We start from the raw sequence: 20,952 nt of genomic DNA on the forward strand, positions 1-20,952 counted from the left end.
AGGTCTAGTAATTGTCAAGTATTGTAACATGCCAATGATTCTTCTACATAGTTTGGCTCAGCTAGCTTTTCTTCTCTATCTTGACTGAGTTTCAAGTTAACTTTCATTGGTGTATTAACAGGTTTACATCCCAATTGGCCCAAGTCGTCTTTCAGATATAAAAATACCTTGTTTGGAAGAATATTGTTAAATCTAAAACTATTCTGAAAAAGGGGGCATGTAGGTGAAGATACTAATGTTTGGGAAGACCCGTGGGTAATTCATGGGAAAGAGTTCATCTCTACCCCTCTGGCCAACTGTCCGAGAGAGGTTAATAGGTTTGTAAACCTTTTAGTGGATTTTGGAGAATGGGACATATCTAAACTCTATTCCATGTTTAATTCAGAGACGATGTGTAAATATCTTGAAAGGGAGTAAACCTAGTGGTCAGGGCAACGACAGGTGGATTCGGACCTTGGATCACGTAGGTAATTTTTTGACCAAGTCTGCCTATTTAGCCCAAGTGTTGGAGTGGGCTCCTCCTTGTACTGTGGTCCTGTCGCTTTAGAACAAATTATGAAATTGTAAGGTGCTAGAGAGACACAAGTGGAGCATCTTTTCTAATGCTCTACCTATTCGTTCTGTTATTGCAAAGAGATTGCAAATTAGCAATACTGCCTACCCCTTGTGTGGGGAAGGAGAAGAGACAATGGAATACCTTTTTCTCTACTGCAATGTTTCTTTCCACTTACGGAGATCTTCCCCATGGGGATTGATACCGATTATGGATTCAGGTGGGCACGTTTGGGTCTGGGTTAAATTCCTATGGGGCTTGAAACCAAAGGGCATTAATGTTAAGGAAGTGATCCTGTATGCATCAATTGTTGTGGATACTATTTGGCAAGCCCGCAATAATAAGGTACACAATAATAAGCTGAGTAGCATCATGTATTATATTAATTTTATCACTCGTTGTTATGCAGATTATGGATCCCACCTTTTCACTTCCACTATTGTTCGAGATACTCCTCGCTGGTCTCCTCTCCGAAAGAGTGGATGAAAATTAACTGCGACGTTAAAGTGGAAAGTTCGTTGATGATTGTGGTGGCTCTGGCTCGGGATCATTGGGGAACTATTTTACGACTTGCTTTAAATAGGCTCATGTTCTCTAATGCCCTTATTGGAGAAGAAATAGCTTGCCAGCTGGCTATGGAAATAGCAGTGGAGTGGAAGCACAATTTTGTGATTATAAAGAGCGCGATTCCGAGACAGTTATCAAGGCTTTGCAAAGGAAAGTTTCTGTTTGGCGCATTAATAATTATATTTTTAATTGTATTAGACTCTCTAAATAATTTTTGAGTTGTAATTTTGCCTTTATCTCTAAACTTGGTAATTTTGCAGGTCATAATGTTGCTAAGTGGGTTTTTGCCCAAAACTTAACTGGAATGATAATCGTGCCATCTATTCCAGTAAATATTATTTATAATGACCATGAGGTCTAACTTTTATTTTTGTAATGAACGCTTATTTAACAAAAAAAAAAAAAGTCATTTAAAGCTGAGAGTATTATGATGGTTGAACCATTTTGTTATATGAATGAAAGAGTAATTTAAAGCTGAGAGTTAAAATCCTTCTCCAGTACTTTATTTATGTTTTTTTTTATTAAAATTAAAATAAATAGTAATAATAAAATTAATATGCATAAAAATTTACAAAATAAATACTTTTTAAAGTTGTAATAAGTGAGATACGTGTTAAAATATAGTGACGACTATAAGTGAGATATGGTGGTGATAAAGACTTTTAATGTAGTCGTGACTACAAATGAGATACGGTGATGATATTAACTTTAAATATAGTGGCAATTATAAGTGAGATACTGTGATAGTCAGAGTCCCGTGATTCGAAGGGGAAAGAGCTGGAGCTGTACAATCCCACTTCGCCTGGGGAAGGTCATGCGTGATGATTCTGAGATTGTGTAGGTATGGGACTACATTGAAGATGACTTAAATGGATTGATTTGGTACAACCTATCTCAACAATGTGGATTTTATTTTCGGTAACCTATCACGAAAGAACTCCATGGTTAAGTGTGCTTGACTTAGGGTAATTTCAAGATGAGTGACCTCCTAGGAAGTTTTCCCAATAAATGTTCGAGTGAGGACAAAGCATGCTGGAAACACTCGTGTTGGTCTGTAGAGTCAGTCATCACGGTTCCATGAAGTAGCCAGAGTGACGTACTCGTGTATAAGAGTCATCATTCTATAGGTGTAAGAGCTCAATTGAGGCTTGAAGCGGGAACGTTACAAATGGTATCAGAGCTTTGACCCAACCGGAAGTGTGGTCGAGGACGTCGGACTCTCAAAAAGGGGTGATTGTGACAGTTAGAGTCCCATGATCTAAACGTTATAAATACAATGATGACAACGACTTTGAATGTAATCGCGACTACAAGTAAGATATGATGATGATAATAACTTTGATTGTAAAAGCGACTACAAAATGAGATACAGTGATGATAACAATTTTGAATGTGGTCGCGTGGAATGCGGTGATTTTAATTTAGATATTTTAAAATTTTAAATTTATGTTTTCATTTTCTCTTTTAAATTTAATTCATTAATAATAACTCAAAAAAATATAATATAAAATTGATAATTTTTTTTTTAAAGAAAAATCAAAATCACTGTAAGAAATTATGTTTCCTAGTATAATACATTAATTTTCATGCTGATATGCTCATGACAAATGTTATTATTTTATTATTACATCACGGATCTAGACCAGAGCATCTCCTCCTTTTTTCCAAATATAGTCTATATATATAGATTTATACTTTAATTACAAAAACATGCATCAATCTCAAACCTTAATCACGTATCTTATTAATTAAGTAATAATCAGTAAAAGTAAATAATAATTAAAAAAATAATCTTTCATAAATACACAAAAAGGAAGAGAAAAAATAAAATCTATCTATCTCACTAGCAATTTTCGGTCAGAAAACTGAAGGCTCTCCGCAGCAGATCTCAACCGTTCAGTCTTGATCATCTCGAGCAAGAAATCATTCCACGTGTCAATAGGTCCAGGCAAACACCAATGAACACAATCATTATACAAAGTCACATTCTCATTGGGCCAATGACCAAATCTACTAGGGTGACCATCTGGCCTCAACAACATGGCTTGAGTTGTATCAAGCAATCTAAACTTCAACCCTCTTTTCCTTGCTTCCTTCTCAGCATTCCTAAACTCCTCCACTTGGGTCATATAAAACTCCATATTTGGACCCTCCAAAAGGGTCTCATTGCTCCTAAACGGCGCCGTTCTCACACAATTCCCTCCTTGGTTCCATAACCCACCTTCAAAATGGGATGGTGCAAAAGTCCTAAGGTAAGTAACACCCTTGTAGTTTTTTAACCCATTAATGGCTTTCATAGCTGTCCTCATGGCTCTCCTATACCCATAGTACATACCCAAATCGGTCACATTTGGTAGTTGGCAGAAGTGGCAGCCAACTATCTTATGGTTCTCGTAGAAGACCATGGGCCTCATAAACCAATGGCCCCCTGAGAGTATGATATAGTCGAAATCCTCAACTTGGGTCGTCCATGTCTCGTCCAACTCGTCCAAGTAGAGACTGAACAAGCCCGTTTTGGTTGGGCCGTTTGGGTCTGATTCTTGGCCTTTTACCAAATGGGGTGTCCAGAATGTGGCTAAGGTGAAATTGTAGGTTGTGTACTTCCATCGTTTGAATTGTTCGTCTTTGGTAAATGACTCGTCAATTGGATATTCAACCTGAAAAAAGGAAATTATTTTTCAATAACTAAATTAGCTACAATGACTAATTCAATTTAATTTGAACCAAGCAAAAAAGCTGTAATGAATGCGTTGGTGTTTTCATCCCAAAATAAAAAAAAAAAAATGAGGCTTATGTAAATTTGTTCGAATGTCCAAAGACAAATGGGACAAAAGTAATTTAATTATGATATATCTTTGCGTGTATGGTTTTAGATTTTGATTCCTTTCCAGCTGGAAATAGAGAGAGCTATGTTATCCATATATACTTTTCAGTACATTAGACAACATCGATCTTTCCAAGACGGTAAAAGTAATTTTTTATTAGGGACAAAACTTAAGCTACAGTGTTATTTTCGTACTCAAAAACATAAAATTGAATAAATACTCAAAGCTTTGAAGGGGAAAAAAAGTTGTTTATTTATACTTGATCAAGAAGACTCTTAAATATGTGCTTTTCTTCTCATATTTGAAAACTATGTTTAATCTAACCATCTAGAGAATACTTATAATTTATCAAACTTTAAAAGCCAAATCTGTGGACTAACAAACAACAATTGCACCCCATTCTTTTCTTCTTCTTCTTTAATTTTTTTCTTATTTATTTATTTAAAAAAACTGCATATAATAAATAATTTGGTAGAAAGAATAAATAGATATTAAAAGTTATCGATATCATATGGTCTAATCAAGCAATATATACTAATAAAGACACGTATATATAGAATAAGTTGGGCCACACAACAGAAGAAAAAGAGAAAATGGACATCACATCTCCCTATTCCCTTCAATAAAAAGCTTAAGAAATTTCCTTACTTTTATGGCTAAGGAGATATTATCACAATAACATTTTGTGTAGTAGTGGTACTATTATCATGTGAGATAATATTCATCTATAACAAGATACTGAAAATTAAGGCTAAAATATTCCACGTGGCATAAGCTGATACGTTGCTCATGCATCGTGATATAAAATATATAAGGAACAAAATATATTTAAATATATTAATTTATATAGGTTGTGCCTGACAAGTTGTCTTGGTTTGGCCTTAACCTTTAATCATGTGCAAAACAAGACATACTCATTTGAACCCATTGGGAAGAGATTCCAATGCCATATGCTACCGATCAAAACTAGCTAAGATGTACATCAATATTATTGCCTCTTCTTCTACCTAATCTTTTTTAAAATTCAAGGCGTTGGTCAACTAATCTTATTATCACAATTTTTTATTTTTTTAAAAAAAATCATGGGCAAGTGAAAAAAAATAGTAATAATAAAAAAAGATATTAGTTGATAGTAGAAAATGATAGTTATATAGTTACAATCATATTTACTACCATATTTATATCTATAAATGTTGTATACCTAGAAAAATAACCAAATCAAAACAAGGATCATGATAAGGACCTCATGATAATTACTTAAGATGAAATCTTCCATCATGATTCATGATTATAACTACTTCAAAAATAAGAGGATTTTTTTTTCTTCTTATATATTAATTAATAATAGTAAAGTAAATATATTAAAGAGATATATATAGTGTTTATTACCCTTGAAAGTAGGCAAATGAGAGATTGCATTTGGTTTCTGGCCACAGAGTCACCCACAAAAGCCAAGGATTTATCTCTAACTAATTCCAAGAACTGAGCCGGGTTGAAAACGGGCAAGTCACACCCGTCGGGTTTCCACTTCCACTTCATGAATTCGGAGTCGGGTCGCCCGTATTTCATGCAGTTTTGGTGCTCGTGTATGGCCCAACACGTGTCGTTCGTGTAGTACGGAGCCTCCGGGTTCGGAACCCATTCCCCGGAAAATATGTCACACTTGTGCGTCGACGACGACTGTATTCTAATATCAACATTTTTCTCCGACGGAGACGACGACGGCGACGACGAGGACGAATAATTATTATTATCAACGTTATTATTATTACTAGTACTGAAGAAAAAAGATGAGTAATTTATAGAAGGGTGGTATACAGGGACGATGGTAAGGATAATTAGGAAGATAAATGATAAGAGGACGAGTTTTTTGGTGTTAAACTTGTAATATTTGATGATTCCATTGGGAAACTGATGATCTTGAATGTTCTTCATTGATGAGAGAAGAAGAAAAAGGGAAGAAGAGATTTGTGGAGAGAAAAATTCAAAGGGTATCTAGAAGAAGAACAATTGGGGGTTGTGGTAATTGTTTGTTTTTCTGTAGTTAAGTAGTTACGTTAATTTTTTTTATATTTATAAATGGAATGGAAGTGTATAAATAATTTTATAATATGGTCATGGCTCATATGAGCATGACTTTATAATATAACAAAGTTTATTGTATAGATAATTTCTAATATATCTATATATATATATTATATATATATACGTTGCTAGCTAGCCGCCAATGGAGTAATGTTACACATGTGACCCCGGCCTCTTCGTGTGTTTAATTATTTTTTTTATTATATTTATAAATAAATTGTGTGTTTATATTAATTTGGGAAAAAAAGCTGTACATATTATTACATTATTAGATAAGTACCCAAATATATATATAGAAACATTTGAAAGAAATATTTTATTGGTTTGGTTAATAATAATTCAAATAGAGATTAATTAGTTGTGTATGATCAGATAATTAATTAATTACTTTTGACTTGATATGACACTTTGTTTGGATTGAATTCAAAATTGGGTCTTACTACTGACCTATCAATCATAAATAATTACCAAATTCTTCTAATTTAGCCGTATATATCTGTTTTAAGCTCTATATAAATCTGTTTTTTTTTTTTGGGGGGTTTACACATTTTATTGGTTTAAAGAGAAGCTATACATGAACTTATACAAATACTACTGACCTAAAAAAAAAAAAAAAACTTGAAAGTTGTACACATTTTACTTACAAGCTACATATAAACTTATACAATATAATATTTGTATACTTATAAATTTAATTAATTCTGAGCTTTTTAATTTTAAAGAGAAGGAATAAATTCTGACGGAGCCTTTACTAGCTAAATAAAGATGGAATATCATTACACTTTTCTACAGAGAATAACAGCATGATTTTTGAAAAGAAAAAATCCTTTGAGTGTAATCTTTTTATTCCTTTTCTTTTTTGGAAAAAAAATAAAACAAAATACGTACTTTCGAGTATTATTCCTTTTATGGGCTATGTAGTATGTATGACTGTTTTTTTTAAAAAAAATATTATTTCTTCATAATCAGATTCTCTTCATATACAGGACCCAGTTGAGTTATTGTTGGGGCTATATCCCCACTAATAAAAGTATTATCTTTTAAAAAATAAAATTTATTTTTTTAGTTTAATAATTATAGATTAAAATAGTAAAAAAATTCTTAACAAAATTAAATAAATTTAATAAGAGTAATTATAATATATGTATAAATATTTTTTAATAATAAATAAACTTCTATAAAGTAAAATTTCAAGTCCGTCACTATTAGACGATAGATCTAAATTCTACGATTGTATATTATTATCTGAATATGTATAATAATTAATATAATTTAGATTTTACATAGAATTTAGCAAATTAATAGTAGTTTCTCTTATAATTATTAATTTGGTGAAAGAAATGTCTTTTAATTATTTGTCTATCTGTGGGCTAAAAATATATGTATATATATATATATATTAATATATTCTAGCTTCGATAAGAACTTTCCTAATTAATTCCGAACAATGAAAAAATCTATTATACATATTTACACATGCACATGTAAACTACAAATCTTAAAAAATTTATACAGTAACTATATTCGTTTATATATTCATATATTTCTTTCAATAAAGTATGATTATTATAACCCGGCCGCAGGGGTTTACGTATACATATATAATTTTTTTATTTCTTAATATATAAATTTATACACACATATATAATATTTGGACACCACCCCATTTGCATGTGCGTATACGTGATTCCAGTCTGTATATAATTTACTATATATATTTGATTAATATGTATATATATATAAGCCAAAAACTAATTTCGTCTTCATCGATCTCCTTCTTCTCTTCTAAAAATGTATATATATTTTGATGTTGGGTAATCTGGACTCTTTCATGTGCTTGTTGAATCTGAATTCTCAAACATCTTCAGTATACATCCACAATACCTAATTAATTATTAATATTCTTCTTATCTCCAACGAAATCTTTATTGGATTGTATCGACATTTTTTAAAATAATTGTTTTTCCAAATTGTTGATGGATCAAGTTAATTTTAATTAATTAATTGAAAGAAAGAACTCCAACTTGCAATTTATTACACTACAATAAATATATACAGTACTAAAATCTAGCATTACTTAGTATATATATGAGTAGTACTGTGGTCTTCATATATATATGAGTAGTGAATCAGAAATTATTAATCAAAGAATTAGGATTTTGATTGATCGGACATCAGACTTTGGCATTAAGCATAAGGTCACATGTCTCACAACTACTTAAATTTTGCATGCATCTATAACGGTCGGGTCATATGGACAATCATATATAATATAAAAATGATTAATTAACAGAAATATTGGACAGTGTTTTTCAATAATGATATATAAATTATTTGATTTGCTGCAACAGTGCTTTTAGATATATAATTATGATATATGACCTATTATCATTTAAAACATTTTTTTAGGATTACTTTAATTTTTCGTTTGGTAAGAATGGGAACAAACAGAAGCTATTCAAAGAAAGCATTAGTCGACTTTGATCAACTAAATTTCAAATTACAGCAATTGAAACTTCTACGAATCCCACTTAATTAATTTAATATATTACAAGTGTAGATCTTGTTTGGCTCTGATCAGACACTTTTTTTTAAAGAAGACTCAATCAGTCATTGTTATTATTTGAATTAATTTAATAACACGTATATAATAAATTATAAACAATTGGTTTATTTTTTACCAGAAGTATTATATATAAGCGAGTTATAGTGATTAATTATGAACTGAACTAGGTAATTATTTACTGCTTTCATGATCTCATTTGGAGAAATAATTTAACAATCTATCATGGCTAGATGCTATAAATACGTACAAAAATTAATAATAAGACCAATAAAATATAAGATCATTAGTATATTTATTTTATAGTGGGGGCACATTTCTACTAATTCATTAAAACATTATATGTTGGTTTTTCTTTTATTATTTCTTGGCTAAATATATAAAGAAAAAGACGTGTAAAATTGTCCGCTCTGATCAGCTCATTAATTAAATAGCATTATTTTAATTAGTTGGTATAACATTACAATCATACACTTAATTTTGACACCCTAATGCATGCAAGCTGTAGCATATGATATAGTTTAATTATATATGAATACATATATAAATTTTTGAAAAATTATTAACTTAACTAGAATTATACATTCTGCCGACGTTTTTATAATATGCTAAAATCTAGTCATCTATATATAGTCTTTGCTTTTAGTTAGACCATCAATTTTATACATGATTACATTCAATTTTAAGCAATAAAAATAAAAATTAGTCTTTCATTTAATATCAAATTTCTCATTAATTCCACCTAGTGCGAGTCATGTATATTTGCTTAGCTAACACATCATGAATTGAGTTGACTCATAATTATTAATGGTAAATACAATGGGACCATATAGCTAGATTAAGTTTGCCTTGTAATATATACTTAGATTTGACTAGAATTATAAAAAAAATTAATAAAATAAAGAAAGCATACTAATTGTATACAAAACAAAAGGGCAAAAATCGTCCACGGCTACTTTCGAATTAGAGCGATTAGTGAATTTGCCCGTTTAATATATATAAAAAGGAATATTATATATATGTGAAAAATTAAGAGGTAAAATTTAAACTAATAACAAAAATATTAATAGAGTAAATTCACTAATAATTATAGATATTACAATATGTCAGTATAATAATTAATAAAGCCTTTATACATCGATCAAATCAACACTTATAAGTTTTCAGAGATAATTTTACCTAGAAGGGAAGGAAATTGCTTTTTACGATGTATTCTAAACTACATATATATTTTTTGTTTTTTTTTTTCCTTAACTAAACTACTACATATATAATTAAATTAAGGTACAACAAATAATTATTAAATAAAAAAGAAGTATTACTAATAGTAGATAGTGTTTTGGTACTGATTACGATGAAGACAATTACATTAAAATTTAACGTTTCTCAACATTTATACTTATCTTGTTGTTTTTAGTTTGTCGTAATGTCTGATGTTATTCTCCTCTCATCGAACAAAGTTATTGTCGTTTTAGTTTCTATATAGCCTCGTTGTTCGTAAATTTTCGTCGTTTTCCAATTATATATGGTTTCCTTTGGTCCATTTTCTTACGTACGAGTTGTGGTGTACTATTCTTTTCCCAATTTTGTATTGTTTTTCCCACTTCTGACACTCTTTCAGTTTTATCTTTTCCACCAAGGTAACATCGTTTTCCTCTAAATAAATAAAATTAAATTAAAAATTTACCTCGTTTATCTTAATTTGTTGCAATTGTCGGTTCTTTCATTATTTTTTGAAATATTTTCAACATAAAGATTAATTTTTGTTGTAAATAAATATATAAATTTAATATTATTGTTAAGTGTGAAGTAATTTGATAATTTTTAATTAATTTAAATTATTAAATTTTTATTTTTTTTTAAAAAAAATAAATTTAAATATACTAATAAAAAAAATGATATTTTATAATGACTTAATATTTAATAGTGAAATAGTTACAAAAATATAACTTAGCTATTATTACCATTAAAAATTAAACTTAAAAATTTATGTACAACTAAGACTTACACTTAAATATTTATGTCGTAAATTACTAAAAATACAGTAATAATCTTTTTTAAGATAATTTCAATATAGTGACCATAATTAAAAGAAGAGTGCTACCATTTATCTTATTACAATCTATTTGTTAATTTTTGAGCCTAAAAATACATACTCCTAGTAATAATATTATTCTTGTATTTTTTTTAAAAAACAAAAATTTAAATAATTTACCATAATCCTAGTAATAATAAGTTTGAAATTTTTTGAACATACCTGTTAGACTAAAATATCAGAAATTTTATTTTCAGTAATATAAACTATTCTGAATTTTTCACATTATATTATAATCATAACAATATTTCGACACCCCCACCGTCCACGCAGATTATATTATAATTATACTATTCTGAATTAATTTTGAGTATGAAAATTGATTAAATAATTGTAATAGATGGTTGTAATTAATTATAATTCTAATTAAAATTTATGATTTTGTTTATATATCTTAAAGAAGATTTTGGTATAGTAAAAATAATTAAAAAAAAGTGCTTAATATAAAATTTATTGTTGTTTCCTCCTTATAATTAATTGTATTATTGTTGTTTTCTATCATCCCTTTCACAAAGTTTTAGTATGAGAAATTTGAAATTTTATACTTATATTAGGGGGAAATTTTTTCCTTAAACCTCATATACCCTATATTGGTAAGATGGGACAATATTTTTGTTAATTTCCACATTACCCCCTCATTCAAATCCTTCTCTCTTTCCCTTCTTTCTCTCTTTCTCTCTCTGTCTCGCGAACCCCCACCCCGTCCACGCACGCACACCAGACTTTGACGGAGACTGCCCACACCGTCCACGCTGGCCACCCCCACCGTCCACGCAGGCCGCCCACACCCGACCGCCCCAACCCTCAATTTTCTTTTTCAATTTTTTCTTTCAATTTTTGATGCTTAAATTCATGAAATAGATTAATATGTTGCAATTTTACGCAAAATCTGTTAGTTAGAGTTAGATTTAGGAAAAGATCTGTTAGTTTATAGGGTTGAAAATGGTATGAGTTTTCTGTCGAATGTCAAATTTTTTTGGGTTTTTAAGAGGCTGGGTCCGATGGGGCCTGATGCCAGTCTGATGCCCGTCCGATGGCACACAAAAAACTTAAATTCTTGGTTTTTAAGGTTGGGTCTGATGGGCCCATCGAACCCGACCTTAAAAACCCAAAAATTTAAGTGCTTTTTGTGTGCAATCGGACGACATCGGACGAGCATCGGACCCAAACTTGAAATCTCAAAAATTTAAGTGTGGGGGTTCGCGAGATAGAGAGAGAAAGAGAGAAAGAGGGGAAAGAGAGACGGGTTTGAATGAGGGGGTTAATGTGGGAATTAACAAAATATTATCCCATTTTACTAATATAGGATATTTAGGGTTAAGGGAAAAATTTTCCCGTAATGTAAGCATAAAATTTCAAATTTGCCTTCAGTATTTGCTTATCTAAGTAATCATTGGATATAATATACGGAAATTTTCATTCTTTTTATGATTTTTGAGGTGCAAATTTGTGAAAATATATATTTTTTATCTTTTTTTTTTGTGAAAATTCTAAATAAAAAGTTAAAATAGATTGGCTTATTTGTATTATAGGTCCATAAATTATATAAGATTTAGTATGTTGGTCTCCAAATATTATTTTATGATAAATTGGTTCCCAAATTATATACGTCTTAACAAATTTATCTTCAAATTTTTTTTTTTTTTGATAAATTAGTCTCCAAACTTTTATTTTATTAGCAACATCAAATCTCTACTCTTAGATATTAATATTTTTGTTCCTAAATAACTACAACAATTAGGTATACTATAGTATATAGCTACGGTTTTTTTAACACAACTCTTTAAATGTCAATTTTCAATGAGCGGAAAAATTGAGATGCTTACTTCTCTTTTTTATTAATCTGCTGAAAAAATCTGTCAAGTAATTTTAACTTGTTTTTTTAATAAATCTCTCTTCACAAAAAAAAAAGAGAAACTAAGTTTATCTAAGCATAACTTAAACGGTTTAACTATCAAAATAGCATAAACTCATCCCTTCCAACTATTATAAGTTGTAGCAATATTATACTATATTTCTCTGTAAGGTGAAAATAATGTTTAAATAATTTTTTTTTTGAACAACTTAAAACCAACTGTAACTGTTTATAAGGAAAAAAGAATTCGTAAAAAAAAGACAATATTCTGTAAAAATATAAATTTTTTATTGTTTTTAGATATTTGAAATAATCCTTTCTTGTAATTTCTTTTGGACTTGTGCTCTTGGTCCAAGGCCTAGGAGATAGGCCGAGCCCAACATTATTTAAATAATAGGGTCCATAAATTAGAGGAGGAACACACCGAACAAAATATGTTACACATTGTATTTATTTATTTTTTTTGAAATATACACTCATTATGTTTGCCAATTTATTTGGGGATTGTTTTGAAAATACACAAAAGTAACAAAAAAAAAATTACAAAAATACGATTGTATAAATTTTAAATATTTTTACCATTTTAAGATTTTATTTATATAAATACAGTCTTTTAATGCATTTTTATGTTATACTATTGTTATTTTGTTGTTGTTTTTTTTTTTTGCTTTTTGTATATTGTTTTTTTTATGTTATTTTAATGTTGTTTGGATGTTATTTTTCTATTATTTTTATGTAATTTTCTTGTTATTTTTATAAATACCCTAAAAATGTAAAAAAAAAAACATCTTTAAATGTAAAACAGTAAATTTTTAACTGAAAATAGTAATTTATGTAAATTTCTCATTTATTTACCTATTTTATGATTTTTGTTTCTAATATTTTTTTATATTAATTATATGTGTATTTGTTTGGATTTTAATCGTTGTGATCTAGAAAAAGTATTTTGTTTGGGTTCATTTTATGCAATTATTTTTAGGAATGTTTACAAGAATATACATTATTTTCATCTAATTTACAGTAATAACATTACTACTTTTATTCATGTGCCACCTCCGTTAAATCTGGTATTTTCTGTTGTTTTATGACGTTTTCTATTATTTTTATTTTCAAACTTTTTTATAAGTAAATTTTTAGTTAATAAAAAATCAATTAGTTACTTTTATTGTTTTATAAAAAAACTTTATTTTCATATCATATAATTTGAGATACATTTCGGTTACTATCTAAAACTTATTTGTATATATTTTAGTAACTAGTTAACTATTTTTAAGTTATATCATGGTATATTATAACTTAAAATATATTTAGGTAACTTTAAAAAGAATTTTTAAAATTAATGAGTTGCCATGTAATATAACAAGTTATTATTTTTATATACCGATTATTTTTATGTCTGTTTGTTATTTTAAAAACTAATTAGTTATCGTATAAGATGATGTAATTTATTAACAAATTATTTTGGATGATTTCTCTTATTTTTATAATTTCTGTAGAAATAATAGCATGATTGAAATCAAAAGTATTATTGTTCTTAGAGGATCTTACATATTTATGGATTTTTATATAATGACTACAAATACTTATTCACCAAAAAGTTATTTAATGGAAAAAAATTCTATTTTTCTAAAATAAAAAAATTAGAAAAAACAATTTATGTTTGGAGTGTTGGATAAGTGAGTTTCTTTTTAATGAAATATAAGATCATTATATTGCTCAATCAACTCTAGCTTCACTCCATATACTTGACAATTCTAACAGTATCCATCCCCTGTACACCTAGAAAAAACCACATTACAAGCTAGTAAGAATAGCTAACAATATGCGCTTATGAGTTTTCGATGTGTGCTTTGCATGAGAAATTCAATGGAGTAATCGGCCAAGAATATTAGACTTAGCCCTCCACTTGAGTCAATCCTTAATCACCTCCAAACACCTCTTATTGTATGTAAATGTGTTCTATGTTTTCATTTCCATCTCCACGAAGTAGACATGTTGGGATTGTATTTGGCAACTCAGTCTTTAGTGTTTAATCTTTGCTCCATGAAAATCCACATAATGAACCAGTGCTTGGGAGTAATGAGCCTATCCCAATCAAACTTCCTCCATGATATTTCCACTTCTTGAGGAGCCATCAGTTCTACACCAGTTTTAATGGTATAGTTCTGAGAGAGGAAAACTCCAAAGGAGACTTTGGATTTGAATATATCATTCACAGAGACTATACGTTTCCAGTACCATCTACAGTCATTGGGACATTGGTAATCCTTCCAATCTTGATTCATCAAGTAAACACTGTCAGGTCACTTGACAAACAGATTGTCTTTCTTCTTTGCAATATCCCAAACATACTTTCCCATTCCAATCATGTCTTCTTCGAAAACCCAAGCCACCGGCTGACTCCGATAAGTAAATATTATCCCAAGCAACTAATTTTGGGGCCGGCCCTGAAACAAAGTAAGCCACAAGAAAAAAAAAAAAAATGGGTCCTTATGTTAAAAAAATGTGGTATTTTTGAAAATCAGTAAAAAAAATATATAATTTTAAAAAGGGAAAAAAAAATTTTGGGCCCCTGGGCTAGGTGGGCCCTAGGCACACGCCTAGCCCGCCTATGCCCAGGGCCGTGCCTGAATCTTGGACTATAAGAAACTGATGCACATTTCCAAAGAATGGCTCTACAAATGGCTTTGATATCCTTCAGAAGTCTTTTGGGTAAGATCATGATCTGAGCCCAATATGAATGTATTGCAATGAGAACCAAGTTGATCAATGTCACTCTTCCTATGTAAGGGAGATTCCTTGTACTCCAAATCCAAATCCTGCTTGTCATCTTCTCCACAATACTCTTACATTCAACAACATATATTTTCTTTGAATAAATGTGAATACGAAGGTACCTAAATGAGAGATAGCTGCGAGCGTAACCAGAAACATTAAGCACCCGATCCACTTCTAATTCAGACATGCCATGACAGTACACTGAAGTCTTTGCAGCATTAGGATGCATCTGTGGTGTTAATGAGAATAATTTCAAACCCCTCAACATAAGAATGATTGAAATATAATTACTATTACAGAAAAGTAAAAGATCATCCACAAAGCATAAATGATTCAATTTCAGAGTAATACACCGATCATGAAACTTGAAGCCAGGCCATGTTCACATCTTAATCATGATTTGAGAACAGTAAAAAAAACATAAAAATGATGATCACAAATCTTTGCCTAGATAAGAGCCAGTATAGAATTTATAAGAATGAGAACTTGGCAGTCTGATTCCATCACCAGAAATTGTTGAAACAGGCAGAGGTGAAGGACTAGATAGTTGTGGAAGCTAGGACTTCACTGTTACAGTAATGAACCAGAACCATGACCAACCTCGGTAGGTTTGGACTCAATAGGGTCCTAATACGAAGCCAATTCAGTAACCAAGTGACCGTGAGCTATGAACTCTCAAGCATAGTACTATGAACCAATAACTATTTCAAGAAGAAAGTAAGTAGTAGTCTTTGCTCCTTGTAATATAAAATTTGTTTAATCACAAATTAGTGAGAGTAGGGATCCACCTATGAACTGCTGCCAAAGAAAAGTTTAATCTTCAAAAGGATATTAATTAAGGGACTAAAGTTTCTTCCACCCAAATTTTATTTTAATTCATTTTTAATCTGTAAATATTCACAATAATATTGAAAAGAAATGAATTAAATATATAATTAATATTTTTGTTCTTGAAATTTTTATACTATTAAGTTATATTAATTAATACCTTTTAAAATTAATGTAACTTTTTTAGTAATGTGGACCTTCAATTCAATCACATTCTATTTATTGAATGATACTTAACAAATGCAAATTAAATATACTTTATTATTTACCATTAATGAATAATATATATATATATATTTTTATAATAATTCATATTTTTAGTTTTAATTTTTTAATTATTAAAATAAAAAAAGTGAAATGTATTTAATTTTTATCTATTTATCAACTGTTTTCCAATAAAATTAAAGAAATTATGTTAAAAAGACTATATTACCATACAAAATTATATTTTGATAATATTATTAAGAAGTTGTATAACATATGAAGTATATTGATTGAATGAAAGAGTTTACATTATGGCAGCATATAGGCATTTGGTTACAAGAAGTAACTTTGTAACTAACTCTAACAAACAATACCAATTCTAAACATAATTAACTATATAACTACCAATGTTTCAAAAAAAAAAAAAAAAAAACTATATAACTACCAAGTAGTTACTAGTTAGTTGTTATTAACACTATATTATTCATAACAGTCTTGTTTTAAATAATTCAGAATATTCCTCAAAAAATAAAAATAATAATAATAATTCAGAATATTTTGAAAATATAAATATGAAAATTAATTGTTGACTATAGTAACATACAATTCCCCATGATGATAGTGCCCAAAACGTGTAGGGCATTAGTCCCAACCATATATATAATATATAGAAAAATTTGAAAAAAAAAATGAATGGGTGGTTAGAAAAATTATATAAAACGTGTAGTTAGTTGTTATGATCGTATTATTAGAAATTTTTTAATTTTTATACTTAATTTTTTATTTAATTAATAAAACTCATTTTTATATTATATATAGTTGGGGATTTTTCTTTAGAAAAAAAAATTGAGTTAAATTTAGATATGTTTTTATATAATAATATAGTGTAAAAAAAAATATTTTTTAATTTATAATTAAATTAAACATAAAAACTAAAATATATCTTTTATTATTTATTATTAATTAAAATATAATTATTTAATATTTTAAAAATTAACATTTATAGTTAAATTTTTTAACAACAATCACTGAATAATACTTATTTAAAGATATTCCATATATACATATTAGTTTGTAGTGATATATATAATTTCATTCCATCAGTCTTGCTTTTTGTTATAGAATATAGACCATCTATTTTATGCAGATTACATTTGAATCACAATGAATTAAATGAAACTAATAATTAGTCTTTTATCTAGTATTAAATTTCACATTATTTCCACATAGCGTATTAGCTTAGACAACATGAATGTTGAGTTGACTAATTCATGGTATGAAATTGGGACCATATAGAATTATAGATAATTAAGCTTGTCTTGCACGCATACTTAAATTTCACTAGAAAAAGCTTAAATGGATAATTAGTGGTTTGGACTTTTTTTTTTCTTAAAAGATTTTTCTGCCCAATAATGAAAATAAACTATTGCAAAGAAAATTAGTGAAATTGGCCACCACTACTTTTGATTTATAAGTATATAAAATAATGAAAGATTATTGTTATAAGAGGTATTTAGAATATCTCTAATAGAGTATTATACAGGAGTCACCAATACCATGCATTTTTTTAGCTCATCTTAATTGAATTAAACTTTAATAGTGGTGTATAAATTTGTTACTAAAAATTATACCAAATTTAATTAGTATAAAAATTGTACGAGCTAAATTTACACCATAAAATATATTATTTTGATTAATTTATTATTTTTCCACTCATTAGTATATATAAGTGATAAGTTTTTATTTTTTTATTTATATAATTAGGAATTTTATCCCCAGAACTTTGATATGTACCAAATCATGTTTCTTGAACCTTGAAGGTCGTTAAAAATGCATCCTGAACTATTGAGATTGTTGGATTTAAGGACTTTTTTCCAATTTTAGTAAAAAAAAGTCTAACATGGATGAAAGTCCAAGGGCCGTAATTTAGTACATGTCAAAGTTCGAGGGACATGATTTAGTAGATAGCAAAGTCTGGGGAGCATAGTTTAGTATATAAACAATCACTGAAATAGTAAAATTGAATGAAATTAGACAAAAGTCCTTAAATCCAACAACCTCAATAATTCAGAGAACATTTTTAACGACCTTAAAAGTTCAGGGGACATGATTTAGTACATGTCAAAGTTCAGGGAACAAAAATTCTAATTAGCCTATATATTTAATAGGATTGTTATATACTTTCAATAAAAATTAAAAAAAAAAATTGACTTTTATAGTTGATTAATTCTACACCTATAGTGTGTTGATGTTGAAAAATAGCTCAACTATTACAACATAAGATTTTTTACATCATAATAATCAACTCATTTAAAGTTTGTATACTCTAGCAATTTACACAATTCTCTCTCAATTACAGTGGTTTTTTCTAGTTTGACTGTTTTTCAAGCTCAAAATGATCTTGATGATGTATTCAGACAGAGTCTTGACTAGTTAGATGTGAGCAAGAATTTGTTCTCTTTTTCAAATGATGGGGGTCTTCTATTTATAGGTAGGAATGATCGTTGTACTTTCTCTTTTCTCTCGTTCTGATTGGTCCACGTTGATAAGTTCTCATGTATTTCTTAGCGTGTTTCCTCTTTCCCCTTTATGAACTTTTCAAGCTCTATTTTTATTTTGCAAGTTCTCCTCCTTTATTTCTAGAGCTATGCTCCTTTATTGTCCGAGTTCTGCTCTGCACTTTTTTCCTACTTCAACTTTGCTTCTTTCGAGCTATCTTTTCCTTTAAGTTAAACACTACATTTCTTAGATCCTACCACATCATGATATAAGTTTTTTCCCTTCTTTCAATGTTGCAAAATTTCTTTCTTAACCTGTAGTTTTTACTGCAAGCGTACATCGTAGTTATAGTAAAATTTTAATACTAAAAAGGTTGTCGAACCCACAAAGATTGATTATTAAATTTCACTAATTATTATATTTTTTTAATTTTATACTTCAATTACTGAATACAAAGTAAATAATGATTAAGAATGAAATAAAAAAAATAACTGAAAAATAATTAGACAAACAATGATTTTTAATTAGAAAATAAAAATCTAGAGAATTGATTTCTCTATTTTAAACTATGAATCTCACTTTACTAATTATCTCAATTTTCTCTATAACTTGTAGTTTTAAGAATTCTAATATAATCTATTAATCTCTCTGAGTGATAATAGATTTTACTTTAATTAACTAACAAGATATCTCTATTCAATGTTAATCAATTAAGCACTCATAAAGCAATATGATTCTCTTTAAATAAAACTCATAGAATTAGTGGAATCGCTTAACCTCACACTTTTCCTATGTCATGCGATTCCAAGTCTAATTTTAAATTGCCTCTCTCAAGTATAGAATCTAAAATCTCTAGACTAATTAATGGTGATCAAACATTAACAAGATGATAATTAACATAAAATTGCATAAACAAATATGGAAATAATCTAAAAACTTTAATTCATAATCTAAAATAGTTCTATCAATATTCTAGAAAAAGTATTTTGTTCGTAATCACAAACATAATAACCACAATGCTCATGTTCATAATTAAATAACTAAATAAAAGAATAAATAAGAAGAAAAAAAAAACTCTAATAATGATAGTTGATGATGATTACTTGAATATCTTCTCTCTTGCTCTTCAATGTATTTTTTAATCTTGAAATTGCTTCTCTCTCTCTCTCTCTCTCTCTCTCTCTCTCTCTCTCTCTCTCTCTCTCTCTCTCTCTCTCTCTCTCTCTCTCTCTCTCTCTCTCTCTCTCTCTCTGTGTGTAACGTCCCCGCTTCAAGCCTCCATTGGGCCCTTACACCCACGGACTAATGGCTCTTATACACGAGTTCGTCACTCTGGCTGCTTTCTGGATTGATGACTGACCCTATAGATCAACACAAGTGTTTTCAGCGTGCTTTGTCCTCACTCACACGCATCCTGGGAAAACTTCCCAGGCGGTCACCCATCCTTGAAATTACTCCAGGCCAAGCACGCTTAACTGTGGAGTTCTTTCGAGATGGGCTACCGAAAAACAAGATGCACCTTGTTGATATAGGTAGTACCAATCAATCCATTTAAGCTCTCTTTAACTGTGTAGTCCCATACCTACACAGTCTCAGAATCATCCCACTTGACCTTCCCCAGGCGGTGTGGGATTGCACAGCTTACCCGGTGTTTCCCCTTACGGATCACGGGACTACTGACTGTCACTCTCTCTCTCTCTCTCTCTCTCTCTCTCTCTCTCTCTCTCTCTCTCTCTCTCTCTCTCTCTCTCTCTCTCTCTCTCTCTCTCTCTCTCTCTCTCTCTCTCTCTCTCTCTCTCTCTCTCTCTCTCTCTCTCCAGTCGTCCCCAAAGTCGAATTACATCATTCTTTATATAAGTCTAAAAAAAGATAAAAAGAATCTATTTAGAATTAAGATTTAAATTTAAAAATACACGTACAGCGCTATAGCATCGAAGACCTGGAGCTATAGCGCCATGCGATACTCTTCAAGATTTTGTTTTAGCGCAAAAAATATTTTTTTCCAGAATCGGCGCTATAGCGCAAGATTTTGAAAAGCTGGAACGAGCTCTATCATTTTGGATTTCATAAGCTCTTTAAAAAAATGTTAAAATCATTGTA

The 20,952-nt window shown here is 29.3% G+C and overlaps 1 protein-coding gene and 1 long non-coding RNA gene across 2 annotated transcripts; both read right to left on the bottom strand.

The window, feature by feature from the left end:
* Nucleotides 1-2,837: 2,837 nt before the first annotated feature.
* LOC115698637 (protein trichome birefringence-like 19) lies at nucleotides 2,838-6,133 on the bottom strand. The gene is made up of 2 exons (XM_030625766.2): nucleotides 5,335-6,133; nucleotides 2,838-3,777 (listed from the first exon to the last, which is right to left on the bottom strand). Exons 1-2 carry the CDS (start codon nucleotides 5,878-5,880, stop codon nucleotides 2,956-2,958), a joined length of 1,368 nt encoding a protein of 455 aa, XP_030481626.1. The 5' UTR covers nucleotides 5,881-6,133; the 3' UTR covers nucleotides 2,838-2,955.
* Nucleotides 6,134-14,141: 8,008 nt separating this feature from the next.
* LOC133030078 (uncharacterized) lies at nucleotides 14,142-16,275 on the bottom strand. The gene is made up of 2 exons (XR_009683974.1): nucleotides 15,441-16,275; nucleotides 14,142-14,990 (listed from the first exon to the last, which is right to left on the bottom strand). It is a non-coding gene; the product is annotated as an uncharacterized LOC133030078 (long non-coding RNA).
* Between the last annotated feature and the right edge of the window lie 4,677 nt (nucleotides 16,276-20,952).

Source organism: Cannabis sativa, chromosome 8 (genome assembly GCF_029168945.1).
Source record: "Cannabis sativa cultivar Pink pepper isolate KNU-18-1 chromosome 8, ASM2916894v1, whole genome shotgun sequence".
NCBI classification, from domain to species: Eukaryota; Viridiplantae; Streptophyta; class Magnoliopsida; order Rosales; family Cannabaceae; genus Cannabis; species Cannabis sativa.

Coding starts and splice junctions, on each gene's coding strand:
- LOC115698637 (XM_030625766.2), bottom strand. CDS start 5,880: ATGAAGAACATTCAAGATCATCAGTTTCCCAATGGAATCATCAAATAT. Junction 3,778..5,334: donor TCATTTGCCTACTTTCAAGG/GTAATAAACACT, acceptor TCCTTTTTTCAG/GTTGAATATCCAATTGACGA.